General features: G+C 41.0%; 1 protein-coding gene across 1 annotated transcript; it reads left to right on the forward strand.

Annotated features, from left to right (window-relative positions):
* Positions 1 to 865: 865 nt before the first annotated feature.
* Positions 866 to 11,440, forward strand: LOC138964028 (uncharacterized). Its single transcript, XM_070335902.1, has 8 exons — positions 866 to 954; positions 1,357 to 1,484; positions 2,938 to 3,179; positions 6,105 to 6,246; positions 6,882 to 7,042; positions 7,315 to 7,525; positions 7,980 to 8,131; positions 10,576 to 11,440. Exons 2-8 carry the CDS (start codon positions 1,388 to 1,390, stop codon positions 11,218 to 11,220), a joined length of 1,650 nt encoding a protein of 549 aa, XP_070192003.1. The 5' UTR covers positions 866 to 954; positions 1,357 to 1,387; the 3' UTR covers positions 11,221 to 11,440.
* The last annotated feature ends 1,239 nt before the right edge of the window (positions 11,441 to 12,679 follow it).

Here is a 12,679-nt window from a genome sequence, read left to right on the forward strand (position 1 = left end):
CCTCTCTTTTTCTCTCTATATTTCAAGTTGTACGTGCGTCCGTCTTTACGTGTTGTATAAAGGACAGGTTGGCAAGAATAGGCTTTGCCTAAAACCTTTATCCTTTTGTAATAAAGTTCTGAGTCTGACTGAGTCTGAGTCTGTAAGAAAGTAAGGCAAATCACTGCTTGTTTTATTACCCTCATTAAATAAAGAATTCTCTCTCTCTCCCTCTCTCTCTCTCTCTCTCTCTCTCTCTCTCTCTCTCTCTCTCTCTCTCTCTCTCTCTCTCTCTCTCTCTCTCTCGCTTCGTTACTTAGTTTTTAGTATTGTCTTAAACATTTATTTCCCCAGCATGTTTAGCGGGGAGGTCTGCCGGGATGCCATACACAATATGAGAATGCTTATTTGGCTATTACTCTCGGAAAAAATTAAGATTTATCTTATCTTATCATATCTCTCTGTTGTTTCTGTAAACTGTGCAGCATTACAGAAAAGGTAAAAAAAGGAATGGTCATTTAAATAACCAAAGGTAACACCGTCTCCCTGGTTACGCGAGGCACTGTACACTCGCGGGTAAGACGTGGACAGTAAACTTTGATGTTGTACTACATCAAAACACCCTCCCCTCACTCCCTGCTATTTATGACAAGATCGTTCCCCCCCAAAAAAAAAATCTAACAGTGGTTCTATTACAAATGTTTTGCCTACAAAATACAGGGGACAAGTCATTCCTTCTTTATTTCACCGTCGCGCTTGTATGGGGGAAGTTTTCAGAAATGACAAAATTTCGTGGACCAAGGGAAAGAACTCGTACATTGTATCTTCGGTTTTGTGCATCAGGGGCGGCAACTACAACTGAGGCACCTTTATCGTGTAGTTCTACCTGACACCTGTCCCCAAGTTGCGGAAGTAATCAAACATGGCGACGGTCGTTTGAAGAGTTTCTCATTCAAAATATTCTGTGTTCAACAGGTAAAAGAAAACAATTTTGGCTTCTGTGTCCTTAGTTAGTATACATGAAACGGCTAGTGTTACCTTATTTGCACACCTGTATCAATTTCAGGTGTGAATACCGGGAATTAGGCAGAAGAAATGCTTTTGTTGACAATGACAATTGACATACCAAGGCTGATGTCGTCTGCATGCTAAAGGAAGCATGGTTTTGTTCTGCTACTAGTTTTTTAAATGCTCTTGATAAAAAGCTGCAGGCTGCTTTGCTCACCTGTTCATATTGATAGGTGTTGTTTTTTGTTGTTGTATACTTCAACAGCAGATCGAGGCATACAATGTCTCTGACTTCAAGTTCAAAATTGAAAAAAGTGTGCCTTCTTAATTTTCTAAATTGTTTGTCTGTTTTCTGCAATTTGTCACCAGAAGTGATTCATGGTGTGAGCAGCTGGTTGCCATGGCGATGGTGCCAGTAACGGTGCTTTTGTTGCTGTCGATGGTGGCCCCCGTGGGGTGGTGCCAGTCTAACAACCAACCAATACAGCCTGGAACCTGTGAGTCTTTTGATCTGTGTGTCTGCAATAAAATTTTAAAAAGTGTCTGTGCATGTGTCTGTGCATGTGTCTGCCTGTCTTGATTTATATTTGTCCGCAGGAATAATTAACTTGTAGTTCTATCAATAAAACGCTGTTGAATATCCCACTCCTACACTGTAGTGTAATAATACTAGTGTATTAGTAATTAGAGCTCTAATACAATATTAACACTTTAGTAAGGGTGCATGAAGGAGTAGGACACTGAAATTTACTGACGCTGTGATACAACTTATTCCCGAGTACGCTAGTACAAGGGTCCAGCAGACTTTAATTGTGTGTCTGTGTGTGTCTCGACTTAACAGCTTATTGCTGCGAAACTACTGGGCGCAGTTCGTTCAAAAGTTGATACACTAACTTGATAATAGGTCCGATTGATCGTATTAAAACTTCATAATGTTACCTGGGACCTAAATGCGAAATAAACCACAAAAAAACGACTTGGCGGTGGGAGGAATTCGCGGTGCAACAGCCAGCCAGGCAGTCTGATAGAACGGTGCAAGGTCTCGGCAAACCAAGACTATGCCATACTCGTAGCAAAGCCGCCGAATGGTACCGTAAACCAAGAATAGTGACGTAAGAAAATAGAATGTCGTCTTTTGATTTGGAACGTGACGTGTTTTAGAATGGAGATGTGGTAGTGTGTGTGTGTGTGTGTGTGCGTGTGTGTGTGTGCGTGTGTGTGTGAGAGAGAGAGAGGGAGAGAGAGAAGGAGTGAGGGAGAGAGAGTGTGTGTGTGTGTGTGTGTGTGAATGTCTGAAGAGTACTCGGGTCCAGCGCGAGCGTTTTTTATTTTATATTTTTTTTACAAGCTCCTGTGATTTTGTCTGTGTCCTCTGTTTGGGGGTTTGGGGTATTGAAAAAGGAAAAAGGTTTTGTCAGTGTGTGTGTGTGTGTGCGTGCGCACTTGTTTGCATATATATATGCATACATGTGTATATGTGGGCACACTGGTGAATGCATAAATATTATAATATGTGTATGCATGTGTGTTTTTTGTGTGGGATGTATATATTGTAATAATGTTCAGCATTCCATCAAATGTGATTATTTTGGGTAACTCGATTTCACTCAAGTCTAATACAGTATTAGATTTTTAGTACCAACTCTTGTTTAATTTCAATCATTTGTGATGAAAAAATGACACAATAAAAGTGTGATGCATAAATATATAATGCATCTCACCGAGTATTGTTTTGAAGTTTGTCATCTACAAATTTCTAATACACTGCAATTTGTGAGTAAAAACATGGAGATCGCCCTAGCTATATCAGTATATGGTTGATTTTTCTTGAGCAAAAACTTTAAAAGATCTTTTCTGCTACATGCATAGCATTGATATTTCATGAGTAAAAACTGATACATCTTCCCAGCTGTTGTACTGATTTTGTTCACCTTTTCTCCCTATATCCAGACTACCTGGACAGCAACGCAGACTGCAATGGCCCAGTGCGAGAGATCTATGCGCAGAAGGTGAGAGTCATTGGCCACGGTACAATCCAGGAGCAACAAAGTCCCCAGAGTTGTACGCTGCAGCTGAGGTCAACTTCGGCCCTGGAGCAAACGCAGCTTCGCATTGAGGTGGTGGCTGCGACCATCCGCGACTGCGACGTCAGAGTGTCCATCTCAGACGGTGACCCTGATCAGAATATCCTGGTGAGTACAGTGGAAGATCTCAACAAAAATCTGAGAAAATCAGGTCTTGAAGCGGAGGTTAATTTACCGAGGTTCAGAACCAAAAAGCACAATCTTAAAAGAGTGGAAAATCTTATATCAGGAGGGGGGGTTCTATTCTACCATTTAAACAATTTAAAGTTACAATGGAACCCGTCTTTTGAGGCCCGGGCGCCCTCTTTTTTTTTTCAAATGTCTCTATTTATGATCTGAATTTGTCCAGGTTGATAGAGGTTTTTAAAGGGGGGTTCAGGGGCTCACATCCATGAGAGGTTGCATAGGACAAATGTCCTGGACAATGCAAAAGTGATAGTACATTTGTCCTGAACAAAAATAAATCAATAGGACTTTTTTGTCTCGCAATAAAACGTAAATTTTATTAAACTTCACTAGTTTCTTGTCACAAAGGAAACAGAACAAATATGTCGATGTCAACTATTCGTATTACAATGCACGAGACGCAACAAAAGAAATATCACTTTATGACACTTTATGACAGCTGGTCCTTATAGTTATGTATATAAAGTTGTAGGTATAATATGCCATTGAATTTTTGTTTCGGCGGCATGTTGCTTTTTTCGGAGAACAAAACCGCGAAGCGAGGCAACTGTCAACCGGCTTGGAGCATTCAGAGTTGCGACCCTTGGAAGATCTTCTCTATAAAAAGCACCTACAGTCTCCCCAAGTTTCGTCTGCTTGGAGAGACACATCGCTTCGCAAAACATTGATAAAATAGCAAATCAAGCTACTGTAAATTGGAAAGTACTGACAATGTCCGGATCGAATACAAGCATAATCGGACAATGACCACTTTGTGACAAGATCAGTACAATTCGAAGTTTTGAAAGTTTGAAAAAAAGAAAAGCCCGGAAGCAGGGTCGCGCAAGGTCATGGTTCTCGTAGCAGACGACGGTTTATGCCTAACGCCAGTTCCTCTGAACAGTCAAAAGCCATTGCTAGAGTTCTTGTGAACCACAGCCGTTTGTTTCGTGCATAGTCAGAGGTACATAATAACGTGCTATTGCAGATAAGCTCACATCGAGTCGCATTCAAATTACTAACAGACGACTACATTATGAAAAAGGGAAACTGGATCACACGGGTTCATGATGGCTCAGGGGTAAGATAAACCACGCAAAAATAAATTCTTTGAAAATTGCTCGCTCTTTACGGAGGGCACCAAGGATGTTCTCAAGCGGTGAGTGTTTAAATGAAAGGGTGTTTGTACTGTGTGTAAAAGCCTGACAGTATCTGTGATGGTTTACGGGAGGCTTACTGTGCCTTTAAGTCTTACAACTGGGTATACTGTTTCAATAAACAGAATATCTTATTGCCCAAGGTTGGGAATTCGTGTTAATCACTCTATATCCTCTCCTACCATCAGTCGCTAGCACACACACCCACAAACAGACACACACACTCACATCATATCGTTAAATAAATCCCAGTAGCTGTTATAATTGAAACGTATACATGTATAATATTGTACCTAAACCAACTTCTTACATTGTATTCTTATATTTCTTCATGCATTTTGTGTCATACAGCATTACATGTGTGCCCATATGATTAAGCCTGATGACAAATTTTCTGTGTTCATATTTTCACATTTCATTTAGTGACATACATACATGTCTCTCCACCATTATATATATATATAGCTATTCTGATGGACACGTGGGGGAATTCGGGGGCTGTGATTGGATGGTCTCTTCCGATCATCAAAGCATAATGCTACGGAAGTCGGCCATTTTTGCCAATATCCAAAAGCATATTGTCAATAACAAAGACGCATGGTTCCGGTTTACCCATCTGTACCACACGATGTTTCACTGATCGACAACAGCATACACTGACAACTTGAAATTCTTCTCGGGAATGTTTTTCAGCTTTACAAATGTCGATAGCATACCCTTTTCTGCTAACTTCCCGATGAAACAGGACTAAACCTATTATTTTCTGTCCCTAAACACCACAAAATGCCCAAAGTCGAAAGATGTAGTACAAACAGGGGAGTAAAACGGAACAGCCGTTTTTGTGTGCCTGTGAGCTTAGTTCACAGTTGCCGACTGACACAAACTTTCGCATTCGGCTTTTCTTATCTCGTAACTCCACACTAAATACCCCACTTCCCCTCTGAAGTATTGATGTACAACCCATGGCACTAACATTCATGTAGTCGTTTATAACTGAGGTTGAAAAATTCGCTTCATGACGAGACAAGTATAAATGCCATTCACCCAAACTGAAAACGTCGCTGCCGTCTGCTCGCTTTGTACGGATTAGCTGTTCTCTTTTCCTCCCCTTGTTGCATCCTAGTTCTTCAGTTGTTTCTAGTTTTCCGTTGATGTTGTGTTTTGGTCTTCTTCATAAGTAGTCTTGTTCAAAATTAAAAAAAACTCAAACTTCTTTTTGTTGTATACGAATGAACTAATAAAAAGCTGTTTAACAGCTGTGTTGTCAAATCGGTTTTTTTCCAAAGTCAGTGTGGCGCCTGCGCAAAACTAATGCGCATAAGAAACGGCGTCTGCTATCAAAACCTGAGATCAACGCATCGACGCAAAAACTGTCATTTTGTAAGTTTGAAACAACAAATAAAGGTCAGAACAGCTATATAATCGCTATTGTATTTTCAGCGTAGCAATAGGGTCCGATATTTAGACTCGAACAAGTATAATGCGACTCGTCTTCGACTCGTCTGCATTATACTCGTCTTCGACTCGTCGGCATTATACTTGTCTCGTCTAAATATCGGACCCTATTGCTACGCTGAAAACACAATAGCTGTTAATATTTTCTTCTTTTTTTAAAACACCATCATTTTTGCAGTGTTGCTGACCGAAAAGAATGTTTGGTAGGTTATTAAATGAAATTTAAACATTTTTTTGTTTGTTTTGTCTTTTTCAGAGAGGTTTTGATTGTAACTCACCGACAAAACCCAATGAGCGTGATTATGTCACCACCGGTGACTTGGTGTCTATCACTCTCACCAGACGAGATTCCATCAACACTCTCTTTGACATTGAGTTTTTTGTCACGCCTCTTGTCTGTAAGTTTGGGTTATTGTGTCAGAGATGGGGGAAAATGAAGGCCATGGACAAAATCATGTATACTACTGTTCTAGAGGATTTTTCTATTGCATCCATGTCACGGTTTGCAGGGTATGTCATTTGTTGTGAAGCAAAATAATGTGTCATTTAGACATGTGTGTATGTGATATGTGTCATTTAGACATGTGTGTATGTGATATGTGGGGAGGGAGAGCAAGAGGCAGCATGTTTCAAAAAGATGGGGAACTAACAAAGAGAAGATGGGGAAGAATAAAAATGGGTGACTGAGTTTGCTGCAGTTTCTTCCTTTTACGCATACTTTGTTTGATCTGACGCATTGTTCTCACTCCAGGCCGGTGAAATGGCTGATAACTTACATGTAGGATGTCTTCTCACACAACAATTTGTTTGCGGCCTGGACATTTTGACCAATATATATATATTTAGAATCCAGGTCCAACTGACCTATTGTTCTCTGGATCTGGGAACAACACTGACTGTGTACAATGTCTTTTTGTTTGTTTGTTGCTCCATGGTGACAGCTAGTGTGTGCATATTTCAATGTTTGTTTGTCGAATGCAATGTCAGTTCACTGAACTTCGAACACTTGTAATCAGTCCAATACATTTTGCAGCTGGTAACAAGCCCGGCTATGAAAATGATTACGGAGACTCTTATGGATTCTTCAAAGAGAAGCTGGAAAATGACGCTGCCATCGGCATTGTGGGAGCTGTTTTTGCGGTCACTGTCATTCTCGTCATAATCGGCATCTTCTGCTGCCGCAGGCGTTATGAGGCATGTTTTATTTATTTCTCATTGTCACAAACTTTCTTCTTCTCGCATTCCCATGTCAAGCGATATGAAAGACAAGTAAGTTCAAAAATGCTTCTTGAATGCTGTCAAAGTCAAAATCCCCCCCCCCCCAAAAAAGGTAAGGTCTTGGAGGTGCTGTAAAGTTTAAACAATCTTTTAACTAGGAAGTTCGAGTTTAAAAAAACTAAAATGATAAGTTTGTGTAACGTTTCCTTTATTTGAAAGTAATTGAAAGTACAAATTCTTCCACACAGGGCAAAAACAAGCCATGGGAGCAGCACCAGCTCGCATCCTTCCAACCAGAACACTCAGTGTACGAGACAAAGAGCAAGATGAGCGACACATCGTCGGGCGTGTGGGCGTCCAATATGTCTCGCAGCCAAGCACAATCTGCGCCCCGACATCGGGTCGAGCCCACAAGACACATGGCGAGGCCCAGTGAGGATGAGGATAGCGTCTTTGATGGTAACTTGCTTTTGTTGTGTTTGTTTTTTGTGTGTGTTTTTAAACGCTAAATATGCTGGAGCCCAATTATCAGTTGCAAAAACATCATAACCATTCAAAGTAAAGGGGTTGAAATGTGGGTGTATATCTACATTTGTATGTAATATATTAGGAATCTTTGCAAGGTAGTTTTGTCCCTCCCTCCCCAAAAAATACAAGCTGATTGTAGTCTACAGAAGGCTTTACAGTTTTTGTGTGTGTTGATTTTGGTGTTTTCTTATATGATGTTAAAGTAACTGTATGCTCAAAGTCTGATCATCTGGCAATGTTTTTTTGTAGACAATGCTGACCGTTTCATAACTAGGGAAACTATTTGCTGATCTCCATTGGAAACTCATCAAGATCTATGAAGTAGCCTATGATTGATTGACTTCTCGATTGACCTGAAAACTGATTTCTCGTACAATCTTGCCAGCGACTGATGAGCCACCCAAGAAACAGCTGATGGACCGGGACAGGAGGTGGCAAAGGGAGAGAGAGCGTGAGCGAGACAAACAGAGGGGTCGCGGCCGAGAGTACGCCTCCCAGAACAACTCCTTTGTTCAGGCGGATGATGATCATCCACAGGTGGGGGCAAGTTCTGGATCACCTTTAACATTGCTTTTTCACATGGTTTCTTCATTACTTGCTGTGGCAGTGCATGTGTGACCGACTTCTCTTGAGCTAGCTTTTATTTAACATTCTGAGTTTAGGCCAATTATTTGTTACCATGCATACCGTCCTTCTCACTGTACTGAGACTGCCCTGCTCAAGGTGACCAATGACATTCTGTCTGCTCTGGATGGTGGTGATGTGTCTGTGCTCACCCTACTGGACCTCTCGGCAGCGTTTGACACAATAGATCATGTCACACTGCTGAGCAGGCTCCAGACCTTGTATGGCATCTCTGGTCCAGCGCTGGCATGGTTTGAGTCCTACCTTACGGACAGAACTCAGGCTGTGCTTGTCGATGGCCAGAGATCAGCCCCAGCCCCCCTTGTTTTCGGTGTCCCTCAAGGCTCTGTACTTGGCCCCGTCCTCTTCATTATGTATACCAAACCCTTGTCTGCCCTCATTCAAAATCATTCCGTTTCAAACCAGTCTTTTGCTGATGATACCCAGTTGTATAAGCCTAGTTCCCCCGCTGAGACACATGCCGCCATCCAGACCATTCAGACCTGTATCTTAGATGTTAAGTCATGGATGGTAGAAAATAAGTTAAAACTAAATGATGATAAGACAGAGGCACTTCTGTGCATGAAAAAGTCCACTAAGTTCCCAAATTCTCAACCTTCGTCTGTCCAAGTAGGCAATACCGACATCTCTTTCTCTTCTTCAGCTAGAAACCTCGGCTTCACCATCTCCTCAGACATGACACTCAAAAGCACATCTCCAACATCTGTAGGTCCGCATACTTTGAACTCCGCAAGATCGCAACCATCCGCCATACTCTGTCCGTTCAAACTACAAACACTCTAGTCTGCTCTCTTGTTCTTTCTAAACTTGACTACTGTAACTCTCTTCTCTCTGGCTGTCCACTCTACCTCCTGCACAAACTACAGAAAGTTCAAAATTCTGCAGCACGCCTGATCCTCAAAGCACGAAAAAAAGATCATGTCACACCACTTCGCCGCACACTCCACTGGTTACCCATCCAAGCCCGCATTGAATACAAACTGTCCACTCTCTGCTTTCACTTCTTCTCTGCCTCGTCTCCTGCTTATTTCTCTGAACTTCTCACTGTATACACTCCTGCTAGACAACTCCGCTCCTCTTCTGATAGCCGCACCCTAGTCATCCCACACACAAAATCAAAAGCATATGGACAACGCACTTTTGCATTTTGCGCATCTACTCAATGGAACTCTCTCCCCTCTCACATTCGCCACTCTCAGTCAGTACAGTCATTCAAGCGAGCACTCAAAACTCACCTCTTCCAGAAACACAACTCCTAAAGTCGCAACATTTTGCCATCCTGTTCTGTAACGGTTCCATCTCTATTCAGCTTGTTATTTTTGTCTTTTGTTTTAAATTATTATAAATATAATTTTTCACTGCAGTAGTCCTTTAACTTTAACCCTTAGCTGTAGGCTAGATATGCACAAGTCATGTCGGTGCCACATAATGCTGACACACATGTTCCTGTGCATAGTTTATGGATAACGTGTAGTTGGGAAGTTAAGAGTAGAAATAATTAGTATTTAGTGTAGGAGGGTTGGGGGTGGGTAGGGAGGGGGTGGGTATGGTTTACTTTGAGCAGGTCGGTTTCAGTTTTAATAAACAATTTTAGAGAATTGTGTATCTTATATTTGAGTCTTTCGTGTTTTAGACATTGATGCATTTAATAGTTTTAACGAGTTGTCTTTTGTTTTATCATTCTGGTGTTTATCTAGCTGTGCTGTGTATCTTATAAGAAGTTCTTAAAAGTTCGAAGTTATTTTAGCATATAGGTTTTTTTTATTTTTATGGTCTTAACAGTTAAACATGTATTACGTTATCATTAAGATTCATGCTTTGTTAGCACTAAGCAGTTGTTTTAATCAGTCTGGTTTTCTCTTGTTTTCATCTTATGAACATTCTAAATGTTAGACTAACTTATTGTCTTGTACAGAATAACAACTGTGTGAATGGTGCTATACTGAATGAAAGAGTGTGACATGAAGTTCTTGTACATCATTGTAAAGAGTGTGAATGACGTTTTAGTTTAGATGTCAAGCGCTTAGAGCAAGCCTTTTTAACGAAAGTTTTTGATTTAGCGCTATATAAATGTTCTTATTCTTATTATTAATTACTAAAGATTAAATTCAAATGACTTGTTGGAGTTCTAAACTCCAAACACTTGTGTGTAAAGTGTACACAGCCTCTGTTCTATGCCATGATCTGCATGTAACCTAAATGTGCATCTGTCTGCTTTTCCCAAGCATTCTTGGTGTCATCAAGCTGTGTGACAAGTGCACACTGCATGCGTAACACATCAGCTTGAATCAATATGCCAGTCAAAATCTCAGTTTCATTTGCTATTCCAATTTCAGGACACATTTGTGGAGCGAGTGATCACACCTCGTGTGCGACCAAGTCGCTCTCATAAACCACCGCCCTACGAAGAAGCCCTGGAAGAGTCGGAGACAGAGAGATCGGAACTGGAAGAAGAGGAGGACAGCGATGATGTCGACCACAAAGAAACTTCAGAAGAGGAGAGCGAAGAGCCATCATCAGAGGAAGAAGAGGAGGAGGAGAAGGCAGGAGCAGCAGCGCCCAGACCGGCACCTCGTCCCAAACCACAACCCGGGTATCCTCCCAACGCTTTCCCTCTTCAGCCAGGCATGCCTCCGCCGGGTGCCTACCCTGGCTACCCCCCTATGGGATACCCTGTTCCCCAGGGTCAGTTTGTACCCATCATGGCCCCACCCCCGGGCCAGCAGTACGCCCAAATGGGGCCGGGGTATCCACCCCCGCGCTACCAAGGACAACCACAGCCACAACCACAGCCGCCCCAGAGTAACATTCGTCCGACGGATCCTCCCATCTATTCCTACCTTGTGCAGCGGGGCTACACTCCTCTGGACATGGGTCGTGACAGTCCTGTGTCCCTGGCCAACACCAGCCAATCCCAGGCATCCGCCGATGACTCTGATAAGAACATTCTGTCCCCTGGTGTTGAATACATGAGAAGATGAGCAGCCTTCTGCTTTGACTTGCGAATGTAGGCATGATTCAGTGTCTTTGAGCATGACTTGTGAACGTAGGCATGATTCAGTGTCTTTGAACATGACTTGTGAATTCGGATCATTGCCTGAAAGCAGTTCTTTGTCATTGATCTGAATTGTCTTTAAAAAAAAATAGTAATCATGTTAAACTAAAAACTTTGAATCAAAAATATGCCTTTGAGAGTAGGATGATAAGAGACGGATGGGGGTGGTGGGGGGGCGGGGGAGGGGGTGTCTGCCTAAAAGCTATTATCTGCAAGTAATTGCTTTAAACTGCCAGTGCCAGGTTAAAAAAGCTACTCCCAGACTTCATCAATAAAAAGACTTACTACTGCTAGGTTCAAATATGTAAAACAAAGAAGATTCATTTGTGTTTATTGTTGTATGTCTGTGGCTTTTCTTGATATACAGCATTCTTGTAGACCAAAAAGCATTGGACAAATAAGTTGACTTGATCTGCTAAATATTTTGAATTATCATCTGGAAATAGTTAGTATAGATGTATTCTGACGAGTTGATTATTATTGTGTGAGTGTTTGGGTGTGTGTATGTTTGGTTGTGTGTGTTAAGTGTATGTGCACACATTTGTCTGACTGTCCCGAAACATTAGAGTAGAGGAAGGTGAAACACTATCTAGTTTATATTTGGTATATATAACTATGTTTCATTAGTGTCAGGTGCCTAGATCTTAGAAGGTTCGTAGGATTTGAGCCATATCAATAACCTGATTACATGTATTATTTCAAAATTGTCTCACATTGATTGTAACAAAGGGGATGAATGATTTTGCTCAGTTTGCGTTGCGTCTCCTTGTTTGTAAATGAAAAATAGGGCTACAGGTATAGAAAACTGCCATTTTGTGTGGAAATGTATACTGTACAATAAGTATCATTAGCAATGAACAATCAACTTTGCTAAAACTGTTTTATTGTGCAGTTATGAATGCAAGTTAGCAAAAGTAAACTTCTGCGATGATTAAGACCACACAAACAAAAAGAAAATGTTGACAGTCTGAGTTTTCAATGTTACTATGTTTTGTTTTTTATATTTCACAATACGTTTCAGAGTTGCTCGTTGTGCTGTAGTTTGAATTTCAAAACATATTTATGCACGCAATATGTTTACACTTTAAATGTTCCAATGTTGCTACATGTAGTTTCAAAATCAACTTAGAAATTGTTTTTTTGTTTTAACCCGCTGTGTAATCATTGGTACATTCAAATCTGTATTTTCAACTTGTCAATGTCATTCCAGAAATTCCATTGTTCATTTTATCGTAAACATTTTTGTACATATACAAATACTATTCATGACTGAATGCCACATGTGTATTAACAATTTTACATTCCAGTAATGTCTGTTTTTCTCTTACCATAAATGTTGCTGAATTAGATGTAGTTGATTCTGCCTGTTATTGATCTCTCGGAGA

This window comes from Littorina saxatilis, linkage group LG4, assembly GCF_037325665.1.
Source record: "Littorina saxatilis isolate snail1 linkage group LG4, US_GU_Lsax_2.0, whole genome shotgun sequence".
NCBI lineage: Eukaryota > Metazoa > Mollusca > Gastropoda > Littorinimorpha > Littorinidae > Littorina > Littorina saxatilis.